Here is a 15,700-nt window from a genome sequence, read left to right as displayed (position 1 = left end):
TTTTTTCTGACCAGAAGCGGATGCAGGTTTTGGATTTTTTTTTTGAAAAGGCTCTCAAGTTGCTGCAGTGTATTTTATAGAATATACAGGCTCTGACCCGCTGCTGTTGTGGTAGTACTTTGATCATTTTCTTCTCCCCTCTCCATTCCTCCTCATTTTCAAGGCTCTGGGCCTCTGCTGGCAAGGCAAACATTTATTACCCATGTAATGATCCACCCTGTTGAACTGCTGTAGTCCTTATTGAAAGACTATTTCCACAGCACTATCAAATAGGGAGAACCATAATTATACAAAGACAAAGGGTAGTGTGGAATACTTAAAACAGGAGACAACCATTTGGTCTTTCAGCTCCATGCTAATTCCTAACAGACCATTCAGATTTGTCCCATTCCTCCTATCATTATTTCCCCATACCCATGCAGCTTACACATGCCCATCAAGTCACCTTTGATATCTTTAATCTTGAGCAACATTGTAGGTAATTAATCTCCCATCGGGTCGGGTGGGAACCTGCATGTCGGAGTGCTCCCACATGCATTAATAGCAGAGGTTGATGGTGTGGGATTAACATGGATGAGGAACTGCTGTGCATGGAGCACATGCTACAAAGGACAATCACTGTGCAGTGTTGGTGGGGGAAATGAAAATTTAGCATGGTTGATGGTGTGTCAATCGATATGTTTTGTCCTGGGTACAGCATCTTCAGAGCTGTTGGTGCTGCACTCATTCAGGAAAAGAGATGCGTTCCATCACAGTCCCAACCTATACCCTGTGGATAGTAGAAAGGCTTTGTAGCATCAGATGATGGCTCACTGGTTGCAGGATACCCAATCTCTGATCTGCTCAAAACTGTATTATGTAGTTAGATTTCTGGTTAATGTCGACTCTCAGGACACTGATGCTGGGGAGCTCAGTGAAGGTAATGCCACTCATTAAATGTCAACTGTAGGTGGTTATGCTCTCTTTAGCCTTAATGTTGTTTGGGATGATGCATGCAGACACTGGTTGCTTCATTTACTGAGAAGTTGCAACTGGAAGTGAACAATATGCAATCATCTACAAATTTCCCATTTATGACTATTAAGGAAGGTCACTGATGGAACCTGAAGATTGTTCGGCTTAGGACAGGCCTGGAGCTGGGATGATTGACAAAATCAGCTTTTATAGATGTTTACACTAAAAGCTGGAGTAACTCAGTGGGATAGGCAGCATCTCTGGAGCGTAGAAATGAGTGACATTTCGGGTGGAGACCCTTCTTCAGACTTATGACTCCCACCAGTGCAATGCTTTCTCTGATGTTCATGACTTCAGTTTTGCCAATTGCTTTAAAGCCACGTGGTCAAATACTGCCTTGATGTCAAATGAGGTTGGACACTTCTCTCACCTCCAGAATTCAGCTCTCACGTCCATGTTTTCACCAAGGCTGCGATATGGTCTGGACCAAGTGATCCGCACAAATCTCAAATAGCACATCAGTGTGCAGGTTAACATAGCACTGTTTGTTGATGACCCCTTCCATCACTTTACTGGTGATTGTTTGATTAGATAGTAATTAAACAGGATTAGATTTAATTTGCTTTTTGCGAATGGGACATACCTGGGAAATTTTCCACATTATTGTGCAGCTTCCTGTAACTGTACTGGAACAGCTTGGCTGTGGGCACTGCTGTACTGGACAGCAGATCTTTAGTACTATAACTAGTGTTGTTTTGTGCCATAGCCTTGGCATTGTTCTTTGCTTCTCCAGTTAAGTTTATGATGAACCAAAAATATTGATCATGGCAAACACTTTGCTGATAATGTCAATGGTAGGTCGTCAAATTCTCTCTTTTGATCTGTCACACCTCTCTTTTTAATTGGAATGACTTTCAGTGCATAAACAAGATGTGGCAAACTAGCCAATGCCTAAATGATTCCTAGTTCTTGCTGCATTCATGAATGGACTGCTTAATAAAAGTAAATTATTGCAGGTAGTGAATAAACTAAACCTAATGTAATCGTTGTTTAACAATCCACTTGTGACCATACCACAGAGGAAAGGTCATCACTAAAACAGATAATGGCGAGGTCCCCAGCAGTGATGCCCTGGATATGCGGCGATTGATCTCAAACCACTATCATTTTTTTCCAATGCAAGACATAATTCTAGCTAGTGAAAAGCTTTCGCTTTAAACTCAAATTCAAAACTCCAACTCTAAACGGTTATTTTCTCAAATCCTCATATTAATGAAACTCAAAGAAAAATGTAAAACAGAATTAATCTGCTATTTCTTCTCATGCCTTCAATGATTTTAGTTTCATTATCAAAGATTCTTTGCATTGAACAGGTTCCTTCCCAAAAGATGTTAGACAACAGAATGGATTTCAAATCTTAAACTAAATGGTAAAATTAATGTTTTTTTCCCAGGCAAAATTAAAAAACCTCAGAATTGAAATACAAGTTCAACTAATTTAAATGCACATATTTTTTTGTTCATGTCATACTAAATGCAAACTATTTCTATTTACATCTTACCTCGTATGACTGCATTCTAGTCATATTATCCTGATCTGTTCGAAAAACTCCTTGGTGCCGTTTCACCATATGATCGTTACTCAGCTGATGTCCCATCATGTGTCGCATGTCTGACAGAAGAACAAACATTTTAATGGTGTGAAAAGTCACTTAGGTTAGTGTCAATTCTTACATTAAACACACCTGCAAACTCAATTATTTCCACAATTAAGATCCTATTCTCAAGCCCTCCCTGATAGCTTACAATCATCAAGATTTTCTTGATTTCTTCCTCTTACACCGTTTCATATGTTTGACAGAAAAATCACCTGGATTAATGGTAATTCCCTTTGAAATCTTCAAATGGCTTTTTAATTATTGGAGAATTGATGTGTTAAATTAGGAGAGCAGATAATGTATTTGGGCTACAATTAGTGCAGCCCTTTTTTTTACTCAATATATTAAGTAGACAATGTGTTCAAATGTTATTCTCCAGTTAACCTTTTGTGGTGACACAAATAGAAGAGAGTATCCTAATACAGTAACATTTAAAATATCACACCTGGATAAAACCAAACAACAATTCAAGCATGCTAATTGGAAATCTATAATAGAAAAAGTATTTAAAAGCTTCATTACCGTTTATGAAACGATAATCAAACCAGCATATACAAGTCAAACCTGATTAAAGACAGATGAACTAAGTCCTTGTCACCCATTGACTAACTATGTGCAAATCTACATACTCGTAGTCGACTGCATATAATTCTGAGCGTTGGTAAATCGAGGATTTACCACCAGAGTCCTCTTCAATGGTGTCTAGTGAAGTCTGTTTGCTGTGACATGAATTGCGATTGATGGCAAGTACTAAAATATCAACAGTTGGGAGTGCAGTTGGCGCTGGGGACAGGAAACTGAAACTTACATAGATGTGGCTATATCCAATGCCATTCTTAGTGTCATTGTCTTTAATGGTAACCTTTATCTGCAGGTGGTTTAGGTCCTTATTGCTTTTGAATAACAAGGGTTTAGTGGAAGGACATCTGGTTAAATTATATTATAAAAAGCAATACTAGCAATAAATAAAACTTTGGGACATTAAAAGGATTTGTCAAGTGAAAAGAACAGAACAAAACATTGTCTTCTTCATAAAATGAGGTTATGTAAAATGACAATGATTTAATATAATGCAATAACTATGTAAAATAGCTCAATGTTGTTAAAATGACAAGAAGTTAGAATCAAGAATAAACAGAATTTCTATTCCCTGAACTGATGGAAACTTTGCCAGAGTGTTAAGACAAAGCATATGAAATGCTATCAATGATTTTCTGCCACTGGGAAGACCAATGCACCATGCTCTAGGCAGTCTAGCAATTGAACAAATTTAATATCCTTTCGTGGACTGAAACATGATGTCAGCAGTTTTTTGTGTTGCACCAGGAAGCCATTTTTCATTTGCAACATGTTTAACAATAATCAATGGGTTAAACTGCAAGGTAATAGCATGACTGAAGTAGAAGTTACTAAAATTCTAACCCATACTCTAAATGTCAACTTTACAAATGTGTGTGTCTGGAGAATGTAGAGGTAGGGTTGAAAGGCAAGGATGGTTGTGGATGTGAATTAAACAGAAGAATGAACACAGGCAAAAATTGTCTTCCCTAACTACCAGTTTACATAACAATGATACCATCTTACTGTTATTCTAATGGATTAAATCAGAAATGTTTTGGGAGACAATTCCACACTGCATCGAGCAGGTGACACAAGAATACCCATACACATTTAACTTACCATAGTCCCATGCAAAGTCTTGCATTTTTTGCACCTCTGAAGGATTCTGGCTAAATGGTTCCATACCAAAAGCCTTCAAATTCTTTTCCATCTGGACTTGCTGTGATTGTTGTAGTGACTTTTCAAACAGCTTTAATGGGTCCTGATGCATGTAATAGGGCTGTTGCTTCATAGACATCTGGATGGAATTCTTCTGATGTTGAGAAGAGACAGGATGATGTTGATTCCAAAGCTGGTTAGTCTGATCAGCCTGCAGATACTCATTGAGAAAATACAGGATTTTAATTGCAAGAAACTAGAAATTGATTGCCTATTCACATTCACAGTTTATGCATTTTATAATGTTGAAACTCTCTCACTATATTTTGTTCAGTGTTTGAAAAACACCCAGTCTCTTATGGCCTCAGCATTTTAGAGCTCCAAACCATGAAAGTCCCAATTCCCAATGTCAAATGGTAAAAAGCCAGTTTGCTGAGGTCGCCATTCGCTGAATGAGGACATCTAATTTCAATGTCCATAGCAGACCACAAAACAGATTTTAAATAGGAGCATTGATAAACAAAAACAATGCACCAAGTAGGATAGCAAAAGCATGGGAATTATTAAGTTTGATATATAGGTAAATATCATGAATATATATTTAGTTTCAATTATGGATCTTACATGTGAATAACACAATATGTCAATTTGTTCCAAGTACATAGATCTGATTATTTTCTCAAGATACATTCATATATTTATAACCTCTGATCTATATAACCAATTTGGATCAACGATCATGGATAATTCCTGTTAAAATTATATGGTGTGTCAATAATGAGAAACAGAAGTAACACATAATTTCTAATTACGGTTGTATCATACTATGGTGTTGACATTTCTCACATTATCTACTCGTAGACAGAAAAAAGATAATTTTCTGATTTAAGAAATGGATATTTACAAAGCTGATATAATTATTCCATATATTTGCAGTGGGTTTTCAATCACACTTCGATCTGCCACACTTTCCTTACCTGCTGTGGTCCGAGATGATGTTGATTCTTTCCCAACTGTTGCGCCGACTTAGTGGGCGACTGTTGGTTCACAACCTGCACCTGAAGCTGCGATTGGGATGGAGTGACTTGCTGATGTTGCTGAGATTGCTGCTGATGTTGCTGGGGTCCTTGGTTTATTGGCCCTTGCCCAGAAGGACGCTGCTGGCTGTAAGGGACGTGGGATTGCTTCCCACCTGGTACCTGGTTTGCTGATTGTGGGTGGCCAGTAGTTTGGATGAAAGGTCCAGGTATAGACACTCCAGGTGGAAATGTATAGCCAGGAGTCATCTGGAAAGTAACTGGTGGCGACACCAGGTAGGGAGGTGGAGGAAAACCTGCAATTAACACAAAAAAGACACAAATACTGGTCATTATAAGACATGCCAGTCTATTGCGTGCAATGGAAAGGCACCATAAAACAAGTTGTCCTAGCAATGGTCAGTAACGGCGTCAACCCTTTCTCGGTGTTTTACAATTGAAAATTGTGGAGACTCATCCCAAGGAGAAAGAGGACCTTTCAGCATTTCACGACTTCACCGGGTATTTTTTCTATCTCAGCTATTTTCCTGCATTAACCCATTTCCTGGTGTTTTAAAAAATCTATAATTTTCAGTTTTTAATGCATTCAGCAACTGAGCCGCCACAGCCCTCACAGATAGTGAATGAAGATTTGTTTTGTGCCCGTGTTAAAGGCTGACCTCTTATGTTGAGCCATTAACCTTATCTCTATCCTGTCAAGCACAATAAGAATTTATAAGACAGTGCACTTGGCCCTGTTCTGCTCTCTTTACACCCATGACTGCATGGAATAGCACAGCTTGCTGCTATCTGCCAGGGAGATGGTACAGGATCTTGAAGTCCACAGTTTCAGGCACAGCTACTTTCTTACCAACCTGCAAAACCCTAATCCTACCACTGGGAATTACCTCTTGCACAACCATGGATTTGATTTCTAATTGTAGTTTGTACCAATGTCTTGGGTTTTTTTTGTTACAGTTACCTATTTTTTCACTATCTTTCAGAACTTGAGTAATTTATGTATAAAATATGTTTTTGTGTTTCTATCTATTTGCCTGTGATGCTGTTACAAGCAAAAATTTGCATCTGTACCTCATCATGTCTGTGCATATGATAATAAACTTGAGTTGACATAACATCCCATATTGAAGCATGCAACTGTTCACTCACCCGGTCGGCTAGGAAGAGGTGGAAACGCTCCTGGATGGTGAATGGGAATGAACTGCGAGTTGCTGGTTTGGTTTTGTGACTGAGTCACTGGTGTTTTCCTTGCCTCCGTTACAGGCGTCTTTCGCAATTCAGACTGAGCTTTTACCTGATAAACAAATTTAGCATTATAATGCATAATATAAAAAAAGATTACATCTTATTCAGCACAAAGTCAATACTTGCTTAGATTGGCAAGACATATTGCAAGCTTCAGATTTTCCCTCTACTTCGCAAGAATGAGACAGATTAAACAAACTGCAAAATCTTCATGCCCAAAATTCATTTCTAGCGAATATTTTGACAGCCAATTCTAAATCAAATGCCCATTAAAGTTCCTTTTTTTTTTTTAAACTGAAAAGTAAAATACTTCCCCAAGTTTCTAGAATATCTTTCATTGTGCGCCAGATAGATCTGGTCTTGACTTGGTTTGAAGTGTAACTTTGTCTATGGACATGCAGAGTCAAGTATCCTGTCTGACAACCTATATATTTTTAAGTTAAAGTTCTCTTTTGAGAATAGTACATTAAAACGTTCTTCCACCTGAAATGTTAACTCTTCTATTCCTAAAGAAGTGCCTGGGTCTGCTGAATATTTCCAGCTTTTTGTTTTTATTTTAGATTTCCAGTATCTGCAGTTTTTTTGATTTTCAGATTTTACAGACTGTTTGTTTCATGATAATGCTCCAACACAATATTCATTCATAATTTAAAAAAAAGACAACAAAATTCTAAATACATTTTCCAGTGAATGGGGCAAGTTTCCAGGATGTGGGAACCAGGTCCTTTGCAAACCAGATGCCAAATCATTGGGATGTCCAAATGGTCCGATAGCAGATTAAAGTTTTACTGTAATACCAAAGATATATTTGATCTAGCTTGGAACAAGGAACATATTTTGAGTTGCAGCAGAAGAAATGTAATGCCATAAAATATCAGTACATGGAGTTTTAGTAGATTGTGGATTCAAACTCAACCCAGAATTTCAGCGCAAAATAGACTAGCACTTCAATCTTCTCTTCGTAAGCATTCCCTTAGGGATGAAGATGAGTACTTCCATTCTCCATCTAAGTATTCTGCAGCGGCTACTGATCCCAATATACGATACACAAGTGCAGCTTGAATGTGTGGATGGGTGGATTGTCTAATGTTAGATGCCTTTCCAGTTGCTCCTCTTTCATTTTAAATGATCATGAACTGGAGTTGATAATAAGTGGGTGAGGATGTTACAATATTGTTGGGCGATTCAGAGCCATTCTTAAAATATTTTCTGTTCTCCTGGAAATCTTGTTGCTCGTTGGGAGTCTCACGTCAGGGGTGTGGACACTGTGGCTCATCGTACACTTGAAGGATTCTGCAGAGGATACATTGGTTATACTTCCCCTATATTTATGGTGCCTACTGTACTTTGCCCATGTCTGCACAGGGATCACTTCTGCTCTGATTGTTCAATGCTTATCTCTGAAAATTCTTCTCTTCAGTTACAGACAGAGGTGAATTTTGGTAATCATATCTACCTTTGGCAAAATATAGTACCTGAGCAAATTAAAATTGATCCATGTTTTCCCATGCCTTGCTGTGAATCTGACTATCAAGGGCAAAACATGCAATAATTTACTGAGAGGACTTTTGTCTCTGAATGTCTAATGGAAGACCCACATTCTCATAATTAAACTGCCTTTTGATATGTACTTAGCAAGTACTGCATGCATTTGTAGATCAGTACCAAGATTGGGAGGCTTTTGTCTCTCGAATGGAGGCAATAAAGGTTGAACCGTTTCCTGCTCATCCCTAGGTTTATATGTTGTACATGTACATTAGATGTAAGATTAGACGGGACACCGGGGAGGGGACGGGGACGGCCCAGCAGCAACTCATGAGCACCCGTAGCGACGGAGAGCCGGGCCCCTACCCCGACCATGGACGAAACGCAAGCCTGCACACAATGCAGCACCACCGTTGCTGAGACTTTATAGCTAGTGACCTATGACCTGGGCATGAGCAGTCGAATACCAAACTCGCTTATTGGGTGGCTCACATCATCAATGACTTTGCAAGCACATTCCTGTTCATAGAATGATGATTTAATAGTTTGCCACATTTTAAATTACTAACAATGTTTTAAAACACATAGTTGGGAAAAGGTTTCTTCACAACAGTCCAATGCCGATTGTGATTCACATTTAATTTTAAGAAATTTTAAGAAATTAAATGTTTACTCAATTGCCCATATGCCACTTTTTTGTTGATTACTCAATGTAGTATGTGTCAAAGGAGGATAATTCTTTTGTAGTTAACACTACTCAGATACTATTACAATACTCCAAACTGCGCACCAAACTGCTGAAGAAGATAGAGTCATTAATGGTGGAGCAGAGGCAAGAAACATACAAATGAGGCTGATTTTGAGGCATAGACTGTTTAGGGATGCCAAGTTGTAGTTTAGTTCAGTTAACGGTCATGAGTACAGAGGTACAGTGAAACATTTTTGTCTGCGTGCTATCCAATCAACCCATTCATTGTACACAGACACAGGTATAACATTTAGTGCGACAAAGTCCAAATAAAGATAGTTCAAAGATCTCCAATGTGGTTAATGGGAGGTCAGGACTGCACTCTTGCTGATGAGAGGATCGTTCAGTTGCCTAATAATAGCTAGGGAGAAACTGTCCTTGAATCTGGCATTATGATTTTTCAAACTGCTATACCTTTTGCCTGATGGGAGAGGGAAGAAGAGAAAGTGAATGGGTTGAGATTGGTCCTTGATTATGCTGGTGGCCAAGCTGCAAAGATGTGAAAACATACTGAAATGGTATCAGAAGAGCCGATATAAACATGAAGAACTTAAAATTTTAGTTATTGTAAAAGCACATCATAGTTCCCATTTAAATACCAACATGTAGTTCTTTATACTTTTAAGATTAGTAAATTACATGTTTTGAGAGAATATGTTTACATGTCACGAATCATCTTCCTGCAACTCACTGTATGTGGAAACATAGAAAAAGGAGGCAATTCAGCCGTTTGTGCCTGTTTTGCATTCAATACAAACACTGCCAATCTTCTATCTTAATACTACACCCCCACTCTATCTATTCTTGTATCCTTGATATCTTTTATGTCAAGGCATCTATTGATCTCTTTTAAAAGTAGATCTCCACCACCTCCTGTACAAGACAATTCTACAGGATCATGATCCTGTGAGAGAAAATAAATTCTTCTTGTCTCAGTCATAAATGTCTTGTGCTATGTCCTGAGATTAATCCCTTGCTGTCAACACCTTCCAACCAAGGGATACATCTTTTAAATTTGAAAAGGTCGAATTCCTGCTCATTCTTTTCATTCATTCCCAAAATGAAACATTTTTGGGCAACACATTAAAAAATTTAAAAACGGTTCCAATAGATTTTTCTTTGGCTAGGATTACGAAACCAACTATGCAGATGGAGTTGAAATACAAATTGACCATTGGTCTAGTTACTTGGAGAAATAGATTCTTAATGCTGAATAATGAACTACCCTGCCCCTGTTTAATGTTGGTCTTGCATATAAACTCAGACCCCTCTCACCCTGGCCACAAATTCTGAAGTACTTCCCTCTGGGAGGCGACTACGGACTGTCAAAGCCGCCACAACCAGACATAAAAACAGCTTTTTTCCACGAACAGTAGTTCAACAGCCAAAAGTCTGTAGTCTTCTTTTGCTCTGGTATGTTATTTTATTCTTCACATGTTTAAATTATAATATTTTATTTTTAATTGTCTACTGTATATCATGTTGTTATCCTTGCGAACAAAGCACCAAGGAAAATTACTTGTATGCATACATTTTTGGCTAATAAAATTTATTCAATTCAATTAAATGCATTGGCCCTTTAAATCAATCTTCTGTAATAAATCCTCAATCTGATTTGAGGCACACAAACACAATTCAAGAAATAAGAATTCCCTGCACTTCAGTATTATAATATATTTAAGTGAAAGAAAGTGTGTCTATAGAGCACACAGAACCAAAAATAAATTGTGAAATGTACGAAACAGAAAATTCTGCAAACGGTGAGGATGTCAAAAAGCATGTGAGATGAAATGGAACATTAAAAACCAAACATGTTTTAAGTTGCAAGAAGGGGCAGTGGGGGTGAGAACAGGTGGTGTATGAGATAAGGTGCAGTCATGGTAACAGTTACCTTAAATAGTTCAATCTCGTCTTCCCCACTCCCAATAATTTAACCTTATTTTTTTAACGTCACCCCACAATCGCAGTTGTACTTATGTTTCAATCGTATCCATTGAATCCATCCTCTGCATTACTAATGTGTTTCAGACAATTTTAATGTAGATTGAAATCACCCATTATTACTGCAATGTTACATCCATCTGTAATTTCCTGTCTGATGCCATCCCGCACTTCATATGACAGCCTGGAGCCCTATACATAACTCCCACCAATGTCTACTGCCCTAGATGCTTCTTAGCTCCATCTCCAGTGGTTCTTAACCATTTTGGCACCAGTACGCGCATACGTGAACAAAATACTGTGTGTGGTATGTACCTTTGTTAGGTTCCTAAACATGGGCTCAACAAATTGATATGTTATTTGTGTCCCCTTCATGACCCCCCGGCAAAGCCCCAACCGACCCCCATAGGGGGTCACGACCCCCAGGTTAAGAACCACTAATCTAGACTGATTCTACATCTGCCTTTTATGAGCAAATGTATTTCAGTCATAAAGACATACTGCACAGAAACAGGCCCTTCTGCACAACTCATCGATGCCAATCAAGATTTCCCATCGAAGCTAGTCCTATTTGCATTCTTTCCAAATGAATGACATCCTTCTTCTAGCAGGGTGACTAAAACAGAACACAATAGTCCAAATGCACTCACCAATGACTTGTACAACTGAAACAGAACATTCCAACTTCTATACTTTTCCCTTTTGAATGTCCTTGCTAAAGATTGAACACCCTTGGACATTCAACATCTAGCCTTGATTATCCTGTAGTTGTATCTCTAACCGCAATTATATCTATGGCATATTTTTTGTGTAATTAAGTCATCTAACTTAATGTTTCATTGGGTTTTTTTTAAAGTGCATCGGTCTCTACTTCTCTTTCTAGACAGGAAACCAAATTAAAAACAGTTTAATAAAGTAGGTACAATACGAAGCCTTTTAAATGTAGTATTCAGTAATAAAAGTAAGCTGGTGCCTCAACACAAATTGTAGCTAACAACTTTGAATAAGAAGTAAATTCCATGTTTTAATCATATTTTATGTTTCACACATCTTTAAAGGAGATGCAAAAACAGGTAATATACAAAAAATGCTGTAGTGCCTCAGAAGGACAGGCAGCATCTCTGGATAGAAGGAATTAGTGATGTTTCCGGTCAACACCCAGACTTCTCCAGACTGTCTGAAGAAGAGCCTGAAGAAGGGTAACCCATTCCTTCCATCTAGAAATGCTAGCTGTCCCGCTAAGTTACTCCGGCATTATATGTCTATCTTCGGTTTAAACCAGCATCTGCAGTTCCTTCCTACATGTAAAAACAAATTTTGGATACAAGTGTCCTGGGATATTTTTAAGCTTTACTTTATTATCCTTCATCATTTGCCTTTGTACTCAATTATGACGACCTTCAATAAATAATCGAGATATTAAAACCTCAGCATTTTTATCAGTTTTATTGCACCTATACTTGAATTTTTGATAAAAATCTAGATACACATCACTATGACCCATTTTTGAATAAAGTACTCAAATTGTTAAAATACCATCTAAAAGGAACATTTAACATCAACATATTCACTCTAGAGTCAGAAGGCAAGAAGTAAATGCTTAATACAGCACAATGTGACCATATAATTTAAGATGCCACTTCAACATAGATTGAAAGGTGCACTGTAGTGTAGTGTAGGATTAAACCAAATAAAAGATACATTTTGTACTGTCCTATTTTTTCAAAGTATAGTATTGCAATGATCAAAAGTCTTAGTGACTACATAATGTTTTCGTTTTGAGAGGAGCCAATGCTATAATTTTGCGAAGTGAATTTAATTGCTATAAGCAGTAATAGATACAGGCTTGGTCATTAATTTATGTCATTTGTCGGGACATCAAGGACAACTGTACTGCACTTCTTTGCCATGAATCTTTAGTGCTTACCTACGACAGTAAACAAGGCCTTGGTTTAATGTCTCATAACTCATCGGCACTTACTGAAAAGGTACGAGACAATAAATCAAATACAGTGAAGTCTAAAATGTTGTGCTCTATCATATTCAAGTTTTTTTTTTAAATGAAACTTCAACCCACAATCTGACTGAAGATTGCTATCAGTTGACATCGCCAGTAAAGTTTTAAAAGCAATAAATTTCGAAATGAAAGATCAATTTCTATTCCAAGAAACTTCATATTTCAATGCAAAGAAAAAGGCAGTTTCTTACCTGCACTGCCACATTCTGTTTCCGAGCATGTTCCAGGTTCTTGTCCTGATTATTTTTCTTTGGTTCAGTCTTCCTTTTATTGCTCTCTCTTTTTACATCCATTTTGTTTGCAATATCATTTCCTTTGTTATAGTCCCATCTTTCTTTCGTGCCTTCTTTCTGATGATGATTCCGATTCTGTTCGCGTGGTTTAATATTCTCCTTGAAGGTAACCAGTTTCTCTCCACTTTCGGAACTGTTACTCTGAGTCTTGCCTGAAGACAAGACAGACTTTAAACCTTGACCAATCTCAACACTAGTTGGTTCTGAAAAGGGAGGCTCCAGTAAAATCAGGCTGTCCTTTGTTTCAGATGACTCTTCATTAGCCAATTCCGGGATGTCAGTTACGAACACTAGTTTACCTTCTTCATTTCTGCTCTGGATAAGTCTGGGAAATTAACAACTCGTGAGAAAATATGCACACATAACATGCTTTAACGGAATCAAACAGGTTCAATTATAATGGTTTGCATTCACAACATTGGATTCCATTTGGTATAGTAAATCAAAGAATAATATAAATATGTTTAGAATGATGAGGTGACTCGGTAAGATAGATGAAGAGGAATTGGCTCCTATGATAGGAGAGTCCAGAATAAAGGTGACAATATAATAAAAATTCAGGGGCAATATTAGAAATCACATTCCATAGAGATTCCTGGTTGCTGTTCCATTTTTTCCCTTCAGTAAGCTAGACAAACTTTAAATACTTATATTCTGATCTCAATATGAAACATATATTAGTGATAAAACACATTGCCCCTTCCCCTTTTAGAGCAACAAAAAAAGCAGATTTAAAATGTGCTAGCCTGTTGATGCTTGGAGACTGGATTAAAGGGCATTGAAGTTATATAAGGGCCAGAAAGGAAAGTAGAAATGACATTAATGATCAAATGAGGCATTATCGCACTGAAAACCAGAGAAGGTTTAAGAGAGCTATTGCCTGTTACTGCTCATTCTTCAAAATAAGGTATGTGAAGATCTGAAACATTCATTCCCAAAATAAAAGTAGCATATATTTGAAAAATTTAAAACTGCGACAAATATTTTTATTTTGCAAGCATATTATGAATTAAGCTAAGTATGCAGATGGAGTTGAGATACAAATCGACTATAGCCTGATTATTTGAAGAAAATTGGTTTTTAGGGCTGAGTGACTTAACCTACCCAGGGGGATCTTATTGAAACATATAAAATCATAAAAGGACTGGACAAGCTAGGTGCCGGAAAAATGTTCCCAATGTTGGGCGAGTCCAGAACCAGGGGCCACAGTGTTAGAATAAAGGGGAGGCCATTTAAGACTGAGATGAGGAAAAACTTTTTCACCCAGAGAGTTGTGAATTTGAGGAATTCCCTGCCACAGAGGGCAGTGGAGGCCAAATCACTGAATGGATTTAAGCAAGAGCTAGATAGAGCTCTAGAGGATAGGGGAATCTAGGGATATGGGGAGAAGGCAGGCACGGGTTATTGATTGAGGACGATCAGCCATGATCACAATGAATGGTGGTGCTGGCTCAAAGGGCCGAATGGCCTCCTCCTGCACCTATTTTCTATGTTTAACATATGTCTTATTTATAAACTTAATTGCATTGAATAAACCCATTGAAGCCATAAATCAATCTCCTTAATCTTCAACCTATATGTTTGAAACACATTTATGGAATTTTAGAAATGTGATTTCCCTGGATTTCAGCATTATATATATTTTAAGTGAAACCAAGCGTATCTATATAACACTTAGAACTTAAATGTACTAAACAGAAACTTCTGGAAGCACAGAGGATGTCAAAAAGCATCTGTAAGGAGATTAAATCAACATTTCAGGTCAAGGCCCCATTATCTGAAGTGGGCACGTGAAAAACCAAACATGCTTTAAGTTGCAGAAAGGGGCAGTGGTGGCAAGAACTGTGGGTGTGTGAGATAGAGAGTACCCGGTAGTTAATATGGTTGTGATAGCCATAATCTTAAAAAGCAGCAGATATTGTGTCATCTGCCCCCCCCCCCCCCCCCAATTTAACAGTTTTAACCTCACCCCACAGTTGTAGTTATACCTCTGTTTCAATCAGATTTCGTTTCTCGTCTCTGACTGATTGTTATATGAAGTTATGGCAATGTTGGTCGGCACCCAGCATTCTACATGTTTTCTTCACCACTCCTCCTCTGTTCAATTTAAAATACACTTTATATTCCCCTCATACTTCAAATTCCGAAGAAGAATCCACAACCTGAAAAGTTGACTTTCTCTCTGCATGGAAGCTGCTTGACCTGCTGAGTGTTTCTGCCATTTTCTGCTTCCGTTTCAAATTTCCAGCATCTGCAGTTTTGTCCTCCAATTGTTAAATGCACTCATGATATTTACCTTATCTTTAAATGTTTTTAAATCTGCACAAGATTAGATAATGATTGAGCCAAATTATTCCAGATGATGTCTAATGTCTAAATTTTTTTAAATCAATTCTTCAATATTAAGGCCAGATGGGCGAAAGCAATTTTGAAAGCTGTCCACGCCCTATCTTCTGCTCGAATCTGGAATACACCAAAACATTTTTGTGGAAAAAAGGTAGAGATGGTAAATAACAAGAGAACCTTGTTATTTCCTTTGAGGAAAGTGCCCCAAATAACCTGTCCAGAGAATATTAGGTAATCTTATATAGCTTTTCACATTTG

At 37.8% G+C, this 15,700-nt stretch overlaps 1 protein-coding gene across 5 annotated transcripts in view; it reads right to left on the bottom strand.

Moving 5' to 3' along the window:
• Positions 1-15,700, bottom strand: part of smg7 (SMG7 nonsense mediated mRNA decay factor) — a 106,541-nt gene that overhangs the window by 19,558 nt on the left and 71,283 nt on the right. For 4 of the 5 annotated variants that reach the window (XM_033028200.1, XM_033028196.1, XM_033028199.1 and 1 more), the window contains 5 exons: positions 12,995-13,421; positions 6,517-6,661; positions 5,308-5,663; positions 4,292-4,550; positions 2,516-2,625 (listed from right to left, as the gene is read on the bottom strand). In XM_033028200.1, coding sequence (XP_032884091.1) covers positions 2,516-2,625; positions 4,292-4,550; positions 5,308-5,663; positions 6,517-6,661; positions 12,995-13,421 — 1,297 coding nt within the window. The remainder of the gene's footprint in view (positions 1-2,515; positions 2,626-4,291; positions 4,551-5,307; positions 5,664-6,516; positions 6,662-12,994; positions 13,422-15,700) is intronic. The other variant, XM_033028197.1, reaches the window with a different exon arrangement.

The sequence above is a fragment of the Amblyraja radiata genome, chromosome 10 (assembly GCF_010909765.2).
Source record: "Amblyraja radiata isolate CabotCenter1 chromosome 10, sAmbRad1.1.pri, whole genome shotgun sequence".
NCBI classification, from domain to species: domain Eukaryota; kingdom Metazoa; phylum Chordata; class Chondrichthyes; order Rajiformes; family Rajidae; genus Amblyraja; species Amblyraja radiata.
This window is presented reverse-complemented; position numbering and strand designations above follow the sequence as displayed.